At 41.5% G+C, this 21,490-nt stretch overlaps 1 protein-coding gene across 1 annotated transcript in view; it reads left to right on the top strand.

Moving 5' to 3' along the window:
• The window catches only part of Prim2 (DNA primase subunit 2), a 225,859-nt gene extending 207,497 nt beyond the window's left edge, over positions 1 to 18,362 (top strand). The window contains exons 13-14 of the mRNA XM_051153016.1: positions 11,622 to 11,690; positions 18,110 to 18,362. Of these exons, the coding sequence (XP_051008973.1) occupies positions 11,622 to 11,690; positions 18,110 to 18,334 (294 nt within the window). The 3' untranslated portion in view covers positions 18,335 to 18,362. The remainder of the gene's footprint in view (positions 1 to 11,621; positions 11,691 to 18,109) is intronic.
• The last annotated feature ends 3,128 nt before the right edge of the window (positions 18,363 to 21,490 follow it).

Genomic DNA, 21,490 nt, shown 5'->3' with positions numbered 1-21,490 from the left:
GTGTTCATAGTACCCTTTATTATTTTAAGTAAATCCCTCCTACTCCTAGCTTAAAGGAGTTTTTGTTTGAATCTTCAGAAAACATTGGCTGTATCGGGTGCCTTTTCCACATCAACTGAGGTAAATTGCATACTTTGGTTTTGCTTCACTTTATTAAGGTTCTGTATTACAATTGACTTTCATGTTTTGAACCACTTAGTATCACTACAGCGGGACTTGATCGTGACTCTAATCCTTGTAAGTGTGCTTCTGGAGTTGACTGACTAGTGTTTTGATTTTGTTGACTCTTTTCAGTATCAGGGACTAAGCCTAGAGCCTCCTTGCTCATAACAGACAAGCACTCACCACTGAACTGTAACCACAGCCCAGACTTGCTAGTGTTTTATTGAGGGTTTTTGTATATACATTCATAAAGGATCTCCATGATACCTTTGTTTAAAGATTTTTTATGTTTGCTAGGAGGTTTTTAGATTTTGATTTGATACCTTGCTTGTTATAGTTTATTCTGATAACCTATCTCTTGGATTGGTTTTGACAATTTATATTTTTCTAAGAAGTTTTTTATTTTATCTAAGATGTATGTAACATTCACTTAGTTGCAATGTTTTGTTTGTTATGAGATTTTATTGGTTTCTTTTACTTTTTTGAATATGTTTAAGGTATGCCTGTGTTGCTTGTGGCTAGTGTGTACTCCTCCTGTGAGTAAGTCCTACTTTCTTGCTTCTTTGCATGTTTCATACTAATTTTCAGGAAACTAGAGAATGTGAGTATGAAGGAGGCTAACTATAGAAGCCCACTTTCTTTTGTGTGACCTGTGCTGACAGCCTGTATAGAGGTGTTACTACCTGTAGTACGTATGACTGACTGGCATGGGCTGACGAGCTGCTGAGTTACTGATTTCTCCAATTTTGCATGTGTCAAAAGGCAGAACATTACTAAAGCCACTCCTGAGAGGCAGTGTGCATCTACTCATTTCTCTTGTGTAACTGTCACCCATCAAACCAACAGCGTTACAGTGCTATCCCTGTGTGTGTAGCTCTCAAGCCATTGGTGTCCGCGCTAATATACTACTGTCTGTGCATTAACAACACCACCAGAAATTCATGCAAAAAGCACTGTAAAATAGCTTAGTTGTATTTTAGGTTAGTTAAATGCTAGAAGTGATTACACTGATTTCTTACACTGATAATATTTTGACATTTGTTTTAAACTATTTAACGTAATTTTACTTATTTCACTTGAGCCTTTATTTGTGGCCATATAAAGTGTAAACTACCAGCTGTGCCCCGAGTTATAGCATGATAGGAGAACACGGCTCCTGATAGTGTGATCACGTGAGACTTTTCATGAGCAGAGTGATTGGGTTCTGGTTTTCCATTGTACTTTAGTATTTGCTTCTGTATACAATTGTGTTGGACTTTCTACAACTAACAATTTTACAAATAAACTACTCATTTACAAGTTTGTTGGTAGAAATTATGCTATTTACAAATGTCTTTATTTTTGTTTCATCTTAGTATTTTTCAATAGAGAAGGAATATTTGTTGTAGAATTTTTAGCATAACCATTAATAATTATTTCTAAAAGTAGATCTAATTAATACTTCTAAGAAACTAAGTAATGATGTCAAAGCCAACGAGTGTGGAATAGTATGTATACTTTGTAGTTTTGGAGGCTAGTAAGCCTGTTTTTCACAGTCCAAAAATCTTTAGGCAACTACTGACCACATTAATTCTAAACTGGCAAGTGCCTTTTAATGAAGAAATCCTTTAAAATGGACAGTTTAAAAGGCTTAAAAGTAATTATGGCAGGATTTCATGGTAGCGCTGATAAGTGCTCGCTCCAATAAAGTTGCACGGCTCCTTACTTGATGTGTGTGCAAATCTGAGGTGCTGAAGAACACTGTCATGTGGTCGGAGAAGGAGCGCCCACCAACGGTGGTGACGTCAGCCTCCCTTACTGCGGGAACAGTGTCCGCTGCTGTGTAGGCGCCACTCCTGACCCGGCAACAGCACGTGGTGCTTTTCTTAGTGATGTTGTTGAAAATGTGCATTTTCATTAGAAAATTAGTAAATGTCATTAGTAAATCTCAGAACTGCAGTGGAGATGAGATGTGATAACCATAGTTACATTTTTGCTTATGTCACAAAACCATCAAACATTTAATTTGATTTTTAAAATATATTTTCCTTTTTAGAGGCTACAGATTGTTATTTAAATTTCTTAAATATTATTCAAGATAAATAGTTCAAGGAAAAATCATACATGAAGTCGAATAATACTTGCCTTTGTTGATAAAAACATTCACTAAACTTTTAAAAATAGAAAGTATAATCCTTAAAAAAGTATTCTTTATAGTTATACATTTTTCTATAGACGTTATGTCAGAAACTTTGATGCAGATGGAAATTCATTGAATGATATCTGGTATTGTCACATAAATTCAAACTGTCTACTGTAGGCATAAAACTACTTTTCTTAGTTGTTCTTGTTCATTTTTATGAAGTATTTTGTCAAAGTTCCCACCTGTTTTGGAGAAACAAAATTTAATAGAAAATTAACTAACTGTATTTAAAAATTAAATAATTAAGATTCTTAATCTTCTGAGCTGATTTACTTCAGAGCTATGGTGTTTACCATTAGTTTTATATAATATAAGTATACAAATAACATATATATTATAAATAAAATATATGTTTATTATATACTATTTACAATACATATATGCATGCATATAATGCATATGTACCTTTTAATCCCCTCATCCTTGGAAAGCCATTAAGTGGCAAGCTTTAGGCGTGGCTTTTCTTTCTGTTCTACTAGTATATCCACTAGATACAATTTATCTTTTTATAAGATCTTTAAAAATAATCAATGTATAAATGTCTTTCCTGTGTCTATAAAGATCACAGGGCATAGTAGCTCTGAACTGTCTTGCCTTTTTATCAGGACAAACAGAGTAATAGTTAATAGCTAAACTCTTGAGCTGAGGTCAGCACTACTACTTGTCATCCCTCTGGCTAGGCAGGCTTGTCACCTGTGTCCTCAGTTGTTCTTCCTTCATTTCCTAGTTCACTTAGTTGTTGATGTTTCCTATACACAAAATACTGACATTAGTCTGCTGTGCATGGCTATTAGTCTCTAGCAGGCTTCTCCACCCTCACTAGTGCCCAAAACATTGAGACAGAGACCTTTTAGATCTATAAAAGCTTTGAAGCACACTCTCTAAGCTGTTTTGCTGTTTCCCAGCCACACACCTCATGTTACTTGCCTTAATCAGTCCTGTCTGGGCTGCTTCTGTCCCATCCGGCCAGCCCTCATGGCCTTGTGCTCAGGGTCCATACTTCCTTCTCTCCGGGTTCCTCTGCTCCTGCTACAGCTTCTCTTTCCTTTCTTCCTTGCAGCCTGCGGTCCTGTGGTTCCTCTGAGACCCAAGCCCTGGAACCTAAGCCCTGCCTGCTTTTCTTTTGCCCAGTTACAGGCTCCTGCAACTTTATTAACCAACCAAATTTAAATTAGGCAAGGTTTACACAACAAAGACCAGTGTACACGAGAAAGCGCTGGTCTGGGTGGCATCAGCTCTTGGGGGCCAGTAATTAGCATACATACACATTAGGAATACATAGCACCAGACCAACCCCCAACATTGATTTGCACTGAGATATTCAGTATTTGAGACAACAGTTTAAATTACTTTATAAGAATTTTTTGGTACCTCTTTTGCTGTAATAAAATATGGTAAATGCTCTTAAAAAAAAAAAAAAATCAGTGTAATCGTGGTGTCACAGATCCGAAGGAGATCAGAAGAAAATCTTGTCACATAGAGACTGGTATTCACATTAGGTTTGAATACTGAGTAGGAGTTTTTCCCGTGGCAGGAAGTGAGGATGTGAGACAGCAAAACCACATTCACTCAACTTTAATGAAGAGCTATTTGGCTGGCATAGTGGCTCAGCAGGCAAAGACACTTGCCACACAAGCTTGGTGACCTGAGTTTGACTCTCAGAATTCATATAAAATATAGAAGGAGATGCCCATCTCCACAGTAAGCTGTCCTCTAACAGCCACATGTGCACTGTGAAATACATATCCTTACCCCAAACGATTATCTCTAAACTCTTAAATAATAATTGCAGATGACTGTATTCCAGCTGCCACTGAAGACACTAGAAATAGTGTGAGAGGGGACACTAATGACACCTACCTGATGGAGCTAACATTGCAGTGGGAGACAGGCAAGAGATCCTGGTGAAAGTGAACTACAGCATGATAAGAGGCCAGAGCGAGAACTTCTGGTAGGCCAGGTCAGAGTGTGTTCCAGGAGTTCTGTGACAGCACAGAGCAAACACCATTCTGATAACTATCACTGATGGGTTATTTCCATAAACCAGATGGTGGCGCATGCCTTTAATCCCAGCACTCAGGAGATAGAGGCAGGCAGATCGCTTTGAGTTCCAGACTAGCCTGGTCTACAGAGTGAGTCCAGGACAGCTAGGGCTACACAGAGAAACACCTGTCTCAGAAAACTAAAAAACTAAAAAAAAAAAAAAAAGTGTCAAAGGGCAGGTTTATTTGGTAACTGAGGCTCCTGGGCGAGTTCAGCAGCCTCAGAGGATGAAGCCAGAGGAAGTCGCCCCTGGACTGTGGTAGATGGCGGTTTTAAGGATTGTCTGCTACCTGCTGGACTTGGGGAGCTGTGGCTCCAGGTGAGGAGGTTGGAGCAGTCCCCAGGAATGTCAGGAATATGGAGGCTTTCCTCTGGGGGGGAAGGGTTAGAGAGAGGAGTGGGATTTACCAGACCATGTTGGGGGAGGGGAGGGCAGCTGGAGATGCCAACCAAACAATCACCACAAATAGATTTAGATAATTCTGGATCAAACCAAATCAACATTTTCGACAAAAGACTCCCATAGATGTTACCACTAGGATTTTGTGAGACAGGATTCCACTAAACTTCGTAGAAAAGCCTAGTCCATCTGTGAGCACTGCAGGGCCAGACCAGCTGGAGCAGCCCAGGGGCAGAGAGTGGGTCTGATGAGAAAGGCCTTTGAATCATGCAGAGTGGTGTGCGCTCCACCCTTGGCGGTCACTGGATATAGGGCTGGGGGTGGCTTTTAGGAGTTACTCTGGTAGCAGTGTGGGGCTGCCTTAAGGAAAAACCAAGAAGCCTGGTAATAAGAGAGAATGATGGGCCAGGGGTCTGAGCAGTGGAGAGGAAAAGGGAGGTCTAACATCAACTCAGGACTGTAGTCATAGTAACAAACGAGACAGTAAAATTCTTGACATGCGACATCCATAAGCAAATGAAAGTGCGTAGAGAAGGTCACAGCGGAGGTGTGGGGCATCCATCAGATGTGCCAGGTGTGTGAGAAACAGAAGCACAGTAGTATGTGCAGGCGTGTTCCACTTCTACCAAGCTCTTCTTTCAAAATAAAGAAGTGTAGACATGGAGTGGGAAATCTCTGTGGGCTAGGTTTTGAAATGGTGAGCCTTTTAGGAAGAAGCAAGGGAGACAATGACCTTGAGTTAGAGTCACTCAAGCCATTTGTCTAATTGTTGGGCGCAGCGTACAGACATAGGTGCGCATGTGTAGTACTGCAGTTGGCAGAGCCAAGGGTGGGCAGGTGGCTGCTCTCTGCTGCCAAGTGCTTCTTGAGCACCATTGGCAGGCACTAGAGTAAATGGTGGGAGGAAGATGCACCTGTGCTTGAGTTAGACTTGGAACATGCAATGTGCGTTGATATTTATGTTTATATTGTTTGGCGTTTCCCACTGGTGTTGGTGAACATCATATGTGTTGATTGACTGGCAAAGATCAGTTTGAGAGAGCATAGTCATTCAAAACAGAAAACCAGGTACATCATTCGTCTTTAAAGAGAACTTGGTTATGGCACTTCATTAGACTTCCTTATCAGGTGTGGTGGTACATGTCGGCAGTGCCAGCACTTAGGAGGCTGGAGCAGAAGGGCAATGAACTTGAAGGTAGCCTGGATGACATAGCCTGTGGCAGCAGGTACAAGTCTTGCCCAAATTCAAATCTTAGCACTGAGAAGGGGAAGTGAACACAAAGCTCTACTTCTGACCAAGAAGCTGTTTTGGGGGGGAAGGGAAAGTCCATTTTCCCCAGTAGGGTCTCACTGGGTAAGTGAGCCATGCTCCAGGCCAGGAGAATGCAGCCTGCACAAAATGAACTCTATGTGGGTTTTTTTGGGGGAGGGGGCAGGGGGGTTTTTTTTGTTTGTTTGTTTGGTTGGTTGGTTTTCATTTGTTTGGTGTTTTGGAGAAGGGGAGGGACAGAATGGTGGGAGAGGGGGCCGTGAAGTTCTCTAGGTACGAATTGAGGGAAAGGAAAACATGATCAAAATGTATTATATGAAAGAAATTTAAATTTAAAAGATTAATGATAATTAGGAAAAAGAAAAAATAATTCTCATGGGGAAATAACCAGTAACTTGTCCTGAGGATAATGTATAATTAATCTTCATTACTAAACATAGCCAATACAAACTGATGGTACTTTTTTGTGAAGCTGAAAAGCTGAGTTATTTCTTTTTTAAGAGTTTAGAATTATTCTTGGTGGATTGTATTCGCTTGTTAGAGGATAACTGAAGAGTTGTGGGGAAAATGAAGGTGTATACATGACGTAATCCTTGTCCTTCTGTATCCTAAGAGGCAGGCTGCTGTAAGGATGTGCTTGCACCTCAGCTCTGCTGTGTAAATAGAAGTATGACAAACTAAGTGTCTTACGCCGTTTGAGCACTATTAGGACCTCATGGAGTTTTCTTCTGGTAATTTTATGTTCTCCACATTGGTTGTGCTTTCCTGCAGCATAATTAGAAACCCTGTTAGGCAGGCATCAGAGATGCCTGTGGCTCACTTCCCTCTGGCCTTAGGGCAACTGCTCTTTGGAGTTGGTGCTGTCTGCAAGAGAAAGTAGCGTTTCCTGGGGTCTTTCAGAATGTAATAGGAAGACTGGAGAGTCCTTGTCACAACGGTTGAAGGACACTGTGGAGCTACAGCAGCCACAGGAGTATCTGAAGGACCAGGCTGCCGACAGCATGCACCTTCCTTCTTTCCCTGGCTTTTTATTCTTCCCCTACCTGGCTCACTCTTCTTACTATATGCTTCTTTATGTCTTTTTTTTGGGGGGGGGGGGCTTCAAGACAGGGTTTTTCTGTGTGGTCCTCGCTGTCCTGGACTCGCTTTATAGACCAGGTTGGCCTCAAACTCACAAAGATCTTCCTGCTTCTGCTTCCTGAGTGCAGCTATTAAAGGCATGCGCCGCCTTGCCCAGCTTCTTTGTGTGTTCTTTACGTGAGTGTCCACTTTTGTGTGGTTTGTGCTTCCTTCACCTGGTCTGTTTCTGATCCTTACTCTAGGCTGATCTCATCTCTGCCTGACATCCTTCCAGAACATGGTCTGCATATAGTTTCAGTTTGCACAAGCTTAGATTCGCTGTGGTGAGCACATAGGAGTTCAGCTTAGTGGGCATCCTCTCGGAAGGACCAACAGTTGTCCAGACCCCATGAGACTGGGCTACTATGACTCTTGAGTCCTTCTGGGTTCCTTTCTTGCCATATGATAGCTTTTTCCATTTCTCCCACCCTCAATAGATGCCAAACTAATGCAGCTTCACTGTCTTGGACCTTTAGCCTTCAGAATTGTGAGCCCATAACCCTCTATCAGGTCAGGAACCCAACTCTGAGCATTCTGGTATGGCAGCACCAGTCAGTGCGGCAGGGCGTGGTCTCTTTGTGGTCCTGAGGCTTCATGCTCTGAAGAAGTCCTGTGCCTGACGGCTTCATCTTCCTCATTCTTTACCCTTAGGAGCACGGATTCTGACCCAAATTCTTTTCCTCAGAGTCCATCTTAGGCATCTCCTAGCCTTTCTTGGATTTTTGTCATTACTGAGCATAGAATGGCGCTTTTTATCACAAACTTGATTAGAATATTTTGGGCCTATCTTGGTTGTCTTTTCTATTTCTAACTTTATATTTCTTGCTTTGAAGTCATCCTGTCCACCAGCAAGTTGCTCATCTTGTTGATTGTCTTAATATGATATTTAATGTTCCTGTCAAGAATATTCAACAAAACTGAGAGCAAACCAACATCAAGTTGTACTACATAGGCAAGCGCCGGCACTTCAGAGTCACTCGTGCAGTTTCTGAAGTCAGCAAAGTAGGCGACACAAGATGTTAGCGTTACAGCTCTATGGGCCGTAGCTGTTATTTCACACACATGTGCGCACACACACACACCCCTCTCAACCAGCTGTGTTTAGTGACTAATATATGGTATTTTAAAAATTTATTCAATATGAGAAATAAATGCCAGCATATAAGGAATAGCTGAATCATTAAAAAGCTTTGCTGCCATGTCCACCTCCCTGAAGAGGGTGGGAAGATTTTAAGAGCCACAAGACTAGGAAGTCAGGTGAAATGCTGTATCTTCTGCATAGGACACGGAAGCTGCATCTGGGACCCTCAGCAGCATGCCTACCTAAACAAGACCTGGACAATGGCAAAAGCAGCTGACACACCAACAGTGTTGAGGGAGCTCCCTCACAGGGTCCCCCCTGGGTGAAGAGCTACAGGCAGCTAGCTAATGGACACAGAGAGAGGGAGAATCTGTCTCTCCAGGGATGAGGCCCTAACTGGCTTATCCAATACCAAGTATGATCCCTAAAAGCATATACGTACAAGCAACAGTGAACGGACTAAGCAGGTTGTATTGTTAATTTATGTGTGTGTACATATAAGAGTAATAATTTTAAAAAGAACAGTGCAGATAATACATGAAAGGCGAAGGAGGGTCTAGAGGGAGAGGAGGGAGAGCAGCGGGAGACAGGGGCAAGATAGGATTAAGGGGCTGGAGATGACCAAAGCATGTTATGTACACCTATCAAGTGCCATGGCGAAACTCATTAGTTTGTACAATTAATAGGTGAAAATGGAAAGACTTCATATGTGCCTTTATGAAAAATTCAAGTCTCTTAAAAAATGTTTTTAAAAACTTAGTTCAGTATATTTAGGAAACGGTTTGAGATGGGTGCTTGGCCAGGTTGAACGGTGTGTAGTGCGCTGCTGTGAAGCATCAGAACGGATGCTGGTAGGCATTTCCTTGTCAAGTGCCTGCTTCTTAGAAACCGTGTCTGCCTGTTAAGACAGGCTTCAGTCTCCATGTCAGTGTTCCTCTCCACCACCTCTGTCCTCATCCCTCTGGGATCACCCAAGGCCCTAGATAGAGGCTGGAGAGATGCTCCTTGTCCCTAGCCTGCCCTTTACAGTTACGAGTCTGACGCAGGAGCAAGTCAGTTCACTTCACTCCTGGGCTGAGAGCATGTTTCTCTTCCTGTATTTCTGCAATGTAGATCACAATCTGGACTCTTAATAATTGTGTTCTTTGGGAGTTTCACATTTTCTGTTTGATTTTGAAAGCTTATAAGTTGTTTCTGTATTCCTCTATGGAAAGCTAGATTAAGTTGTACATGATCTCTTAATTCTTTTTAAAATGGATCCTGTCCCTAGTGAGACCTCTAGGCAACTTTATTTTAACAGGATGTATTTCTTGTCTAAAATGAAGATAGAGTCTGACAGTGCTGCCTAATTGCCTCAAAGCACCCGCCTCCTGGAATTCTCTTTGATTCACTTTTTTCCTCCATGGTTTTTTTTTTCCAACTTCTTCTGCTTCATCTCCTTTATTCTAAATTTTTAAGTTTTTCTTGCCCCAAAACAAACAACAGAAACCCAATATTGTCTTTGTTTTCATCACACATTTACAGTTATACAAATTTTTTGTTCCTTTCAAATATGCTGTGGTGTGATTAACAATTAGTGATTTAAAAATAGACGGGTGAGTGATTTCAAACCAAAATATTTTTGTAGCTTCCCCTCTGTAGGGCGGTGGTAAAGATAGCTGTGTTCTTAATCTGAATTTAATTAAAAACGAACAACAAATGTAGAATTTTCAATTAGGTTTGATTTTGTCATATTCTGTGTCTTACTTGTCAGTAACTTTTTACATGTGTATAACACCTGTGCTGGGCAGCCTTGACTGACTGACCCACTCCCTTGTTTCAGTTTTACATAAAAGGGACATCAATATGCCACATAATTTACCTTTATTTCTGTGAATTAATTTCATATTCAGATGATTTATGGCATCAAATCTTAAATTTGTGTTTGAAGTCTTCTTTGAAATGGCAGTTCATATATGTCAATCTGTTGTTATCGTTTTCCTTAATTAATTGCAAGTTCATCATTACATTAATGGCTGTGTGGAAAAATCATTGGGGTGTAAGCTCATAGTATAGGCATTACTTGCAAAGTTTTGTAGGTTTTTTTTTTTTTTTTTATTTATTGTTGCTCATTTTTAACTAACTTATTTTCCATTTTTCTCTGATTGAGGGGAAATGGGTCATGGAGATTGACAGAATCCTGGGTTCTGTGACAGGTTGACATTTACACAAATTTTTAGATAAATGTTAATTGAAGGTGATATAAAATTTGGATCTAAGACAATCAGAAGAAAACCATCCTTTTACAAATTCTTCCTGGTGCGTGATGCCCATTCTACATCTGTAATCTTCTTGTTTTCTGTCAAAAACTGTCAAGCAGTGTTCTGTGATGGGGATAGGGGAATTCAAGGCTGTCTTTTTTTTTGTCACAGGAAGGTTAGCCTTCTGAAACAGGTGCAAATGAACTTTCCTCTGGGATTCCGTGTCCCTTTATTTTAGGTTATCTCTTAATTCCAGCATTTTTCTGTGCTTGGTAAATGGGTCAAATGTATATTTTATATATCTGGGAGGGGCAGAAGGCTGTGAAGCTTTACAAGTTTCAGCTACCATTGCCCTCTGCTGATAAGGATGGGCGTTTATACCACTCCAGTTGTAGAACTGGAAGGCAACTTGTATTTACAAACGATATGGTGGACTTCCTAATAGAGGCTCAGAATAGGCTTCTCACGCTCACGTCTGCTGAGTGTTACTAGAAATGACCTCACTACAGAAAAGGCAATCCAACTGAAGGTGAGTTGTCACTTCTGTGCTGCTCTAGAGGGCTTCACGTCACTTCTCCTGATGGGTTCATAGCAGTGTTTATTGCTGCGTCCATATAAATGGGTAATGTGAAAATAAGTCCAAAGAGTGTTTTTGATTGCGTTATGCCTCCATTGTGAGCTTACTAGGTTTATAGCTACACGTTTGTTTGTTTGTTTGTTTGTTTTAAAGATCCTACAATATAATATGCTGACAGTAACCATTGAAATCAAAATGTCAGGATGTATTCTTGTTGTCAAAGTAACGACATTAAAAGCCACGGGTGGCGGGTCAAAAAGATCACTTGCTATCTCTTGCCATCTGTGTTTTAACGCTGAGCTAGACCACTCCTGGGTAATCTCAACATCATTGCAGTGTCCAGGCTATGGAAGCACAGCACGCTGCAGGATTTATTTATTGAGTTTCTTTTTTGGAGTGGAGACTGTGAGAAGGCCAACAACTGTGCCACAGTGACTTAGAAGAAACTTAACTTGTGTGTTTTCTTTCTTTCTTTCTTTCTTTCTTTCTTTCTTTCTTTCTTTCTTTCTTTCTTTCTTTCTTTTTTTCTTTTCCTGATTCATTTTAGATTCTGGATTTAGTGAAGGGGACTCATTACCAAGTAGCCTGTCAGAAGTACTTCGAGATGACACATAATGTAAGTAAACTGACTAACTTTATAGACGGCTTGTGTGCGGCTGCGACTCTGTGCTTTGTTTGACGATGTTCCATACTGCCACTGGCTGCACCAGCCACTCTACATCTAGGTTCCAGACCCAAGGTTGCTGAGATTTTTGGTAAAGAGGCCAATTGCAAAGCCTTTAGGCTTTATGATTTCTGTCACAGCTAGTCAACTCTGCCACAACATTTCTAAAGCCACCATCGAAAAGCTAGTCATAGCTGTGAACTTATAGAACTTTGTCTATAGCAGTAGTTGTCAACCTGTAGGTCACAGGAGTGACCCAAAGGGTCATTTGGGGTTAAATGACACTTTCACAGGGTTTGCCTAAGACCACCAGAAAACACAGATATTTACCTTATGATTCATAACAGTAGAAAAATTACAGCTATGAAATATCATTGAAACAGTTTTACCATTGGGAGTCACCACAACATGAAGAACTGTATTAAAGGGCTATAGCATCAGGAAAGTTGAGAACCACTGATCTGCAATTGGCCCGTAGGTCTTAGTTTGCCAATCCCTGGAGCCTTGGCTATGCCTATGCAGAAGAACCAGAGGCATTTTCCATCTTCTATGAAGAAACTTTGATCTATTTGTGGCTGCTACTGTCAGTCTGCCTCCCAGGTCTCTTCTGTTTGTATGGCAGAGCTGTGGCTTACATGTAGATCGGTATCTGCAAGGGAACCAAGAAAAGTGATAATCTTGCCTACCTCCTAAGTACTCAAAGTAGGGTAATGAAGATGAGTGCGGAGCGACTCCATCTGTTGCAGAGGGGCGTGGAATGTGGAAAGAAAGAGTCAGCAGCCCAAGAGCCTGCAGTGACTACATAAATGACCCAGGAAGGTGGCGTTGGCTGCAGTTGGAAGAAATGTGGTAGAATGTATAATGCCTTGCTACAGGCATTCATGTGGACAAAATGTGGACAAAAATGACAGCTCTAGCCAGCCAACAGAGAACATGTGGGGAAATGCAGCCCACTGGCCCTTCATTTACCACCACTAACTTGGGTGTGGGTTCCTAACCTGGAGCACATATCTAAGAGTAGGCCGTGGAGGTCTTTGCACCTCCTGAAGTAGCTTGTCATGGGGTGCTTGTGTGCACTCTTGTGGACTGTGATATTATCCTGAGCTTCTCCACAAAGGTACTCGTTATCAGCTACTGTACTACATTTTTTATTTACATTTTCTATTAAGCCGTCGAAAGATGATTTTTAAAAAAAATAAATTCTGGCTTATGCAATTGCTAAATTTTTTATATGTTCATAGCAAAATTGTCTTATCAATTATTAAAATGATAAATAATACGAGCCTACCCTTGTGGAACCCTTAATGCATAGCAGGCATATCACTAAGTTCTTTGACCACAGCAGCAGCCAGGAACTATTGTAACAAATCAGTGAACACAAAATGGAGACGAGCAGGCTAGGTAAGTTCTTGTTAGAATGGAACTTGGATTTGAACCTGGCCTATCCAAGTCATTTAAAGTCTGATCGCCTAACTGTGCTCCATATCTGGTACAGGCTTTGAAAGACTGTGAGCTGAGGTGATTCTAGACAGGAAAGTGTTAAACACTGAGGCATTTCAAGGTTAGCTGATCTAATTCATAAACTATGGTTCATGTATGGAAAACTGTGGTTCCAGTGCATTCAACATGCCTTAATCCAGAGGGGCCTTTAGAGCTAGAGATGGGCCTGCCATGAATCTTGTCTTCTACATCTAATTGGAAACTTACCCTTACCTTAAAACAACTTGTTTTTTGTTTGTTTGTTTGATTTTAATAAAATTGAAGTATTTGTCATAAAACATTATAAGCAAAAACAAAATTTCCTTAGTTTGGTCATGACAGGACCTGTGGTCACATCCCATGGTTAGGCTTCTCAGCAACAGCTGTGAATGCCCTGCCCCGTGAGCACGTGTGTCACACTTCCTGGGAAGATGTGAACAGAGATCTACTCACACAAATAGGGAACCAACAACACACCAAAGTCCACCTTGGTGAACAGTGAGTTTTATTGGGGTTCCACAGGAAGATGGGTAAGAGGTTACAGACAGGAGTCAAAATGACTCAAAGACAGCTACATCACCAAAGGCCATCCCAGCACGAGTGAAAGCCTACGGAAGCTGGAAACTTGGAGCACACAGCCTGCGTGCAGCTCAGCAGGTTGGAGAGTGTCCTTTCCAGGTGCCTCATTTGGTCTGAGCGTGTTTTAGGCACAGTGGCTGGCCTTTACTTCCTCCAGTCATCTGGGCTTCTCTGTCTCTTCCAGGAATCTTAGCTTCTCTGAGAGTCTCTCAGCAGTGCTCATAGCTTTTATATGCTTAGAGAGGAAGGGAGCCTAGTGAATCTGGTCACCTTCAGGTATTTCCTGAAGCTGTGGAATTGTGTACTTCCTGAGTTTAGGAAGCTTCCTTGCAGGATGGCATATTTCACCTCCCTTTTAACATCTTTATCTTAAGGAGCTTCCCTCTTAGAGCATCCTTTTGTGGGTTCATTCCCTACCCCCAGTCCTTAAGTTCATATCACTCCCCCACTTCAGCATCCTTTGTCTCACAAGCTTCCCCCCAAAATGAAAGATTTTTAATCTCAAAGGAAACTACTACCAAACAGAACTGCATTTCTTACTTTGCTTGCTTAGCTTGAGAGTTTTAATTTCATATATATGCTCTCAATCACTTGTGGACCTTTTAAGTAAAAAGTCTCTAAACTCCAAACTTTCAAATTTTGAGATCCTCTATCTCATCTTTATTTATTTATTTTTTAAAGTTTAGGTTTAAACTTGAGTTATAAAATTCTACCTCCTCTCCCCTTTTCCATGTTTGTTTTGTTTTCTTATTGTAGCTCAGTCTGGCCTCAAGTTATTATGTAGCCTTAACGTGACCTTGAGTTCCTTATCCCCCTGCCTCCGCCTTCTGAGTGCTGGGATAATAAGCAGACACTGTATCAAGTGAGCCACACCCCAGTTCATTGCGTTCTTCAGTATGCTTCTGTAATGTCCAGTACAACTAGGGCTGTAATTACCCATTTTCAAATCTTGCCTTTGTTTACTGAAGAAATGCATCTAAGTCCTTTCTTACATAAAAGTAGTGTAGCTTGGACTACACCTAAATCAGTGAAATAAGGTTATTTGTATTCATTACATCTATTACTATAGACTTTTAGATGCAGATATCTCCATTTCTTATTTTTATAGTGTAAAAATAGAATCTATTTTCATTGCTCACTTTCTGCCATCCTCTCTCCCTCCCCTGTAAACCTCTGTGTTCATTTTCCTCAGGCCTCAAAATGCAAGTTTTGAAAATGAACTCGTTAATTGATACCATTTGCAGCAGTACTGTGATAGCTCCATATGGCTCTGTGGTAACACCAGCTGCCTCATTACAAGTTGTCATTGCAAAACCTCTTGATTAAGGCCCGAATACCCCATAGGTAAAACAGTATTGCTTTCATCCTACATTTGCTGTGGCAGAAATGTGAGACCTACGTGAGTGTGAAGGTCATGTGGAATGTGTTAATTCCTTCTGAGAGTGTCAAAAGCTGACCTAATGAAAACTGTCTGCCTCAGTGTTTTTAAGGAGCAGAGTTCAAAACAGTTGAGTGTTGCTACACAGGATCATTTGCATTCTTGCATGCCTTGACTGGAAGTGGCAGCACTAGGCCTTGTGTAAGTTAATCTCTGGGTCTCAACTGAAAATGGTTTCTTTAGAAATAGATCCCTTTGAAAATTGATTGGTGACTTATTTTCCAACTAGGTGAGCATAATTTCTTGCTCATATAAATTGTTACCAAGGCCTTGTAAAACCTATCACACATGTTTCTGAAGTCTTAAGTGGGGTATATGAAAGCATTGAAGAAACATTCAGAAGTTAACAGCCCCATTATTAAATAGATAAAGATTGTTCCCCCCCCCCTTGGTGATCTGGGTAATAACTCTTAAAGCTATATATAAAGAACCAGTCACTTAGCACAGCCACATAGCTAAAATTGCTGGCCCAACATTTATTAAATGACCAAAGAAGCAGGAAATCTGGAGCCACCTACTTTTCAGAAATACACCTTTTTTTCCTGGTGCATCTTCCACCCACTGAGGGCTAATTCTGAGCCATAGCAGCTTCTTTTCTCCCAACCAGTCTGGGTTAATCCATGACAAGATTGTATATAGATCCAGTCACACTCTCTCCTCCTTAAGGACTCAGAATTCCAACCCCCTCGTGCCCAGAGAATTACTTCTACACAGACCCTGGCTTTCCGGGGGATCTCTGAGGTCTGGTCCCTGCCAGCCTTTCTGACCTTGTGTCTTCTTATCACGTATGTGCCTTTTATACCAGGCCATGTGAACCACTTGCTCCCTGGGCTGTTCCTCTTCACACTGCTTCCTGCTTCTGCCTCCTTCTCCCAGGCATTTGCCCTCTCTGTCTAGCCAGCCCCAGCTCAAATAGCACTTTCTCACAAAGCCTTCTTTGATATGCCTAGGCAGAATAGTGGACTTTTATCTGTGATCTTTACACTTTCCATTTCTGGAAACAACTTTTCAGCTTATGAATTACAAGGCTGTGATTTTCTTTAGCTTTAGTTTTAGTCAAATGCCTTCTTGGGATCTGAAAAATTACTGCTTAGAACACAGCCATCTGTATCGTAAGATGTGAAGTATATGACTGGCTGGTTCTGGGATCAACTGAGTAAATATTTATTAGATACCTATTGTATACAAATGAGTTCAAGACAGTTGTGTTAAAAATAGTAAAAGCCAAAAACGGGAGCACAGACTATAGTCTCAGCTACTCAAGAGACTGAAGCAGGAGAATTGCAAACTCAAGGCCAGCCAGGCTAACATAGCCAAACACATAGATAGAGACACTATATTTAACAAATAAATAAATAATAAGACATAGTGTAATGGTTACAGGTTTGAAAATATCATCTTTTTAAAACCAAGCAAAGCTCAAGGAAAGTGCTGTCTGTTGTCACCTCTAGCTGCGGATGAGGAGGTTTGGGTTCACATTAGGTTGCGTCTTGCATAGAAGCAGCAGCCTAACCCCTTGGTTGCGTGTGAAGAAAGTGACTTGAAGATTGACATTTTAGATAGGATTCCCCATTATATTATACCCCACCAGGTAGGAACCATTAAAACATGAAAGACTTCACAGTTTTCCGGAATGCATGTTGTATATGTATTCAATACTGGACCCTGACCCATGGACAGTCATTCATATCCCATCTCCAGCCTTGGTACTGTAATTTGGAACAAGATCCTTAGCCTCTCTTTCTCAGCTGTGTTGCCTAAAACCCTGAGAATGAGTGATACTCTGGCTGAATATGAGAGGACAGAATGTGTCTGTGACACCCAGCACGTAGTAGGCTGTAGTAAGAAAGATGTTCTTGTTTACCATTGTAAATTTGAGGAGCAACGTGCAGGAATAATACTGCTTGCTCCGCCATTCTCCATGATTACTAAAGGCACAGAGTAACAAGAATTATGTGATAATACTCAAAGTTCAGTGCGTGAGGAAAAGAAATAGCATAAACTCTTAGGTTCCCACTAAGGCACAGTAAAAATTTAAAAAGGTTTTCTACAACAGTACAGATTACAGGATGCTCCAAGTTAACATGGAGAAGTTACATTAAGTAAAATTGCTTGTTCGGCCTTTTAATTATACCAAATGAGATTGCATATGCTGGACCTAAGTTCTGAAATGCACTGGCGCTGGGACCAGCATCAAAATGACCAAAGCGATTTTAATACCACTTCGAAAAGCTTAACCAGAAGTGTGCTAAGCCTCTTGCTCAGGGCTAGCTAGGGATGCAGTACCGTGTGCATCACTGATGGGCACTGAGACTTGCCCAGATGTGGTTGCCAAGCTCTCCTCCTTTTGGGCAGGGGCCAGAACCCAGGTGGCATGCAGACCAGAGAAGGGCTCTACCACTGAGTTGCACTTTCAGATAGACCCCGTGGAGTATTACTTTTTATCCTGAGTATTCACCAACAGACACTGGCATGACGTGGATACACTAAGAATTGAGAGTTGATAGGGGATAGAGGGCTGAGTTGTTGTCCAGGATGTCGCAGAATGGGGATCAGGTAATGTGAACAGGGCAGAGTAGGGAAGCAACAATGCTTGATGCAACATTTGAGCAGCTTTGGGTCCTGTACTCTGTGGAGTAGGTAGTGGGCAGGAATTAGAGCCAATTGCAGAGGTTTGGGCTGGTCCACGTGTTCTAGCCAAGATGCTTGTGGGGCCTTCAGCTGAGCCTCCGCTGCATGAAGTGGGGTAAGTGATGACAGCAGCTGGGCTCTACATCGCAGGTGTTGAGCAGTGAGGCAGGCTGGGGAGCATCTTTGAAGCTTTAGTCTGCCATTGCTATGTGCTAATATGGTAAACATTTGCTTCCTTGGACAGGTGGATGATTGTGGCTTTTCTTTGAATCATCCAAATCAGTTCTTTCTTGAGAGTCAGCGCATCCTAACTGGTGGCAAAGACATCAAGAAGGAATCCAGCCAGCCAGAAACACCTCAGCACAGGCCCAGTGTCCAGAAGCCCAAGGACGCTGCGACTGCTCTGGCCTCTCTAAACTCCTCCCTAGAAATGGAGCTGGAGGGTCTAGAAGATTACTTCAGTGAATGACGTGGCCACTGTAGTAACCCTTCCCCAGGGAATTACTACACAGGGAATTCATTCCTGTTTGTAAGGTTTGCCTTTGCAAGCCTTTCTGTTGAACTGCCTCTACCCACCCACTCATGCACACACATTTCTCAGGAAAGCAGACTTGATTCCACCTTACTTTTGACAGAATGAGAAAGGAAGAGTTCCTATTGAAACCTTTTGTTGAATATTTAGATTTGAATTCTGTTTAAGAAAATTAAAACAGTGCTTGGGGCAAAAGTCCTCAAGAAGTACAACTAAAGCCAACTTACAGTTCCACGTAATTTTGATGTAGTCCTCTTTTGCACTATTTTTGTTAATAAATATCAACGTGTATATGACTGTATCTGTGTAATTGGGAGTCTTATTTCACAGCAGATTAGGCATTCTTTATTTAAAATGTCATTTGAAATGAAATACTCATCACTGTCCATTGATGTGGGGAGTAGAGGAAGCCCTGAGTGAGTGTGTAAGGAGTTGATGATGCCATGAATGAATGTGCAAGGAGTGGGTGAAGCCCAGGGTGAGTGCGCAAGGAGCGGGTGAAGTCCTGAGTGAGTATATCTTGTTGGCATGGGCACGGCCATTGCTAGGACGCCAATGCCTGAGACTTCATAGGCGCAGCAAAGCCTTCCTCTTGGTCTGAGTGGGAATGCTGAGTGTGTGCAAAAGTAACAGCCACTGCCTCCTCCTTTGTGTGCCTGCAACTTGGGACTACATCCTATGGAAACTTCTAATGAGGTTAGCTAAGCTGCCGCCTCACTTTGGTGTGTAAGAAAAACACAGTGAGCTCCTGTTGCTGCTGCAGTGGTGCACTCCATTACGGGAAGCACAGGCTGTGCAATCCCAGGTTTTCTGCATATGTGTCTGTGCCAGTGTTATGTCCTTCCTTCATTTCAGTCAGGTTTCACCAGTGAAGATTAGACACTGTGTGTGTGTAGTCTATAAGTTCACTATCAGGAAAGAGAAGTTCTTAGTTCCTTTGAGTGGCAGCAGACACACTGAAATGAATGGTGACTTGAGAACTAGAATTACTGTAGCTATTCCTTAAGGGACAGGCTGCTAAGTAAGACATGGCGCTCTGCATCTCTAGCGTGTTCCACCTGCTTCCTACTAAAGCAAGACAATATGAAGTCTAAAGTACGAATTATCAAATAGTTTGCTAACTCGAATCCCTTTCAGTGCAAGCACTGGGACTTAGCAAGCACTGTGAGTGAGTGTGATTGCAGGCCTGCAGCATCAGCTCCCCGTCTTACCTCTGGTGAGGAGAAGAGGTGGGCCGGGACAGCCTGTGTGAGCAGTGCTCAGCAAAGCCACCTCTACCCACCGCATCTCCACACTCCCCGAGGCTGGGACTCTAAGAGAATGGGTTCTTTGAACTGAGAGAAAACATTCATCCATTTCACTCACTCTTTTCTTGTGTAAGGGAGTACCTGTCCTTTGTTCCCGTGCATCAGAATCTAGACTGAAAAGACATTGTATTTAGAAAACTGGACTATTCAGAATGATGCAATTTCAATCTTATGTGCAGCCTTGTGGAAGAATTGAAATAGGAAGAGGTACTGAAGCCTAAAAGGGGCAGTGGACCTTAATTTGGGGTCTGCGTCAAAGGTATCTTGGAATATTTAGTTACACAATTAGATGAGATGCTATCTGTGCAACTGTTTGTTTTTCATGAATTTCATTACTTACTTCAGAAAGTAGCTTTATATTTGCCTACTGTAAATCATTGCTCTTCTGTGGAAGCCTCTGCTACATCGCCAGCACTTAACTCTCAACAGGAGCCTGATGATTCCCTATGACTGTAAACCCCAAGTCTTTATTTTATTTTATTTTATTTTTAACATTATGAACAAATGCTCCACGGAGTTATTTTTAACCAGAGAATTAAAGTCAGCTTTAGAACATTGAGCAGCCACATGTAGGTCTGTTGTATAGAGTAAGGGAATTGGACACAATCTCATCACACAGTAAAACGAGAAGTCTTAAGATCTCTGTAGGTGACAAGTGTGCTGACGGGGATGGGGTGGGGGGCATCTTTTGCTGCTGAAGGACAAGGCTGTGGACAAACTGGTAGATATGTCTTAGTACCTTTTTTTTTTTTAATGACAATTTCAAGAACGTATGTCATCTTCTTGACTGTCTTAATGTCTAGATAACATTAGTTTAGGTCTTTGCTGCAAATTCAGTATCTTAGTAATAAGGTTTGATCTCTTATCTATTATGCAGAAAAATATGTAAGAATTTTGTAGAGTCTACAGATATGAGGATAGAAATTAATGGCTTAAACGAAATTAATACTTTTCTTGTGCTTTTGGAGATTGGAAAAAGCAATTCTTCCCCCCCCCCACCCCCGATGCTTCACAGATCTTAACAGTTTTGGCTTTTTTCTTGAAGGCAGACTTGTTTAAGTTGGATAATGTAAGAGTAACCCAAATGATGGTGGCCTTTTGAAAAAGTAGCCAGTGAAAAAATAGTGAGTATTCCAGATTGTTACTGTAAAAAATGAGGCTACGTGACTCTGAAAGACAACAGGTGAAACAGTCGAAGAAAAACAAGGTGGGACTGTGTAACTGTTGGAGTGATGACATTGGTCATGGAGACGCTACTGGTTTTCTTTTATGCTGCTCTACAGTTCTCATCTTACCCATAGGATACAGAGCTCTTAGATTTCATGCTCATAAGAGAACGCTGTAAGTAAACCTTTTAGGACTTGTTATATTACAGACCCATAAGACAGAACAATTACAGATTTTGAATGTGTTAAGAGTGGAATAAAGCTTGGAGAAGATCTTTAATTCATACGGATTTATAGTGAGCTGAGGGATCTCTCTCAGATCATGGAAGGATGTCTCACTTGCTGTAGCAAGCTTTGTCACTGATGCTCCGCGCTGTTCATGCAAATTTCTGTCATTTGCTGAGAAGGAAACTCGTGGGGCTTAAGCTTGGAAGATGAAATGAGACAACTCTAAAGTTCTCATTGGGTTAGTGTGCAGTTTGCAGATTTAATCATGGACTTCCACAGGCATCAGCTTGACATTAAACGTAAGCGCCCATAAAGTGAGAGTCTGACAGCCGTTCTGCCTCTGCAGCCATCTGAGGACTTCTTTCTAGCTCGAAGGGAGAAAATGTTAAAAA

This window comes from Acomys russatus, chromosome 11 (genome assembly GCF_903995435.1).
Source record: "Acomys russatus chromosome 11, mAcoRus1.1, whole genome shotgun sequence".
Taxonomy (NCBI): Eukaryota; Metazoa; Chordata; class Mammalia; order Rodentia; family Muridae; genus Acomys; species Acomys russatus.
The sequence above is the reverse complement of the archived record's forward strand: the minus strand, read 5'-3'. Positions and strand labels throughout refer to the sequence as shown.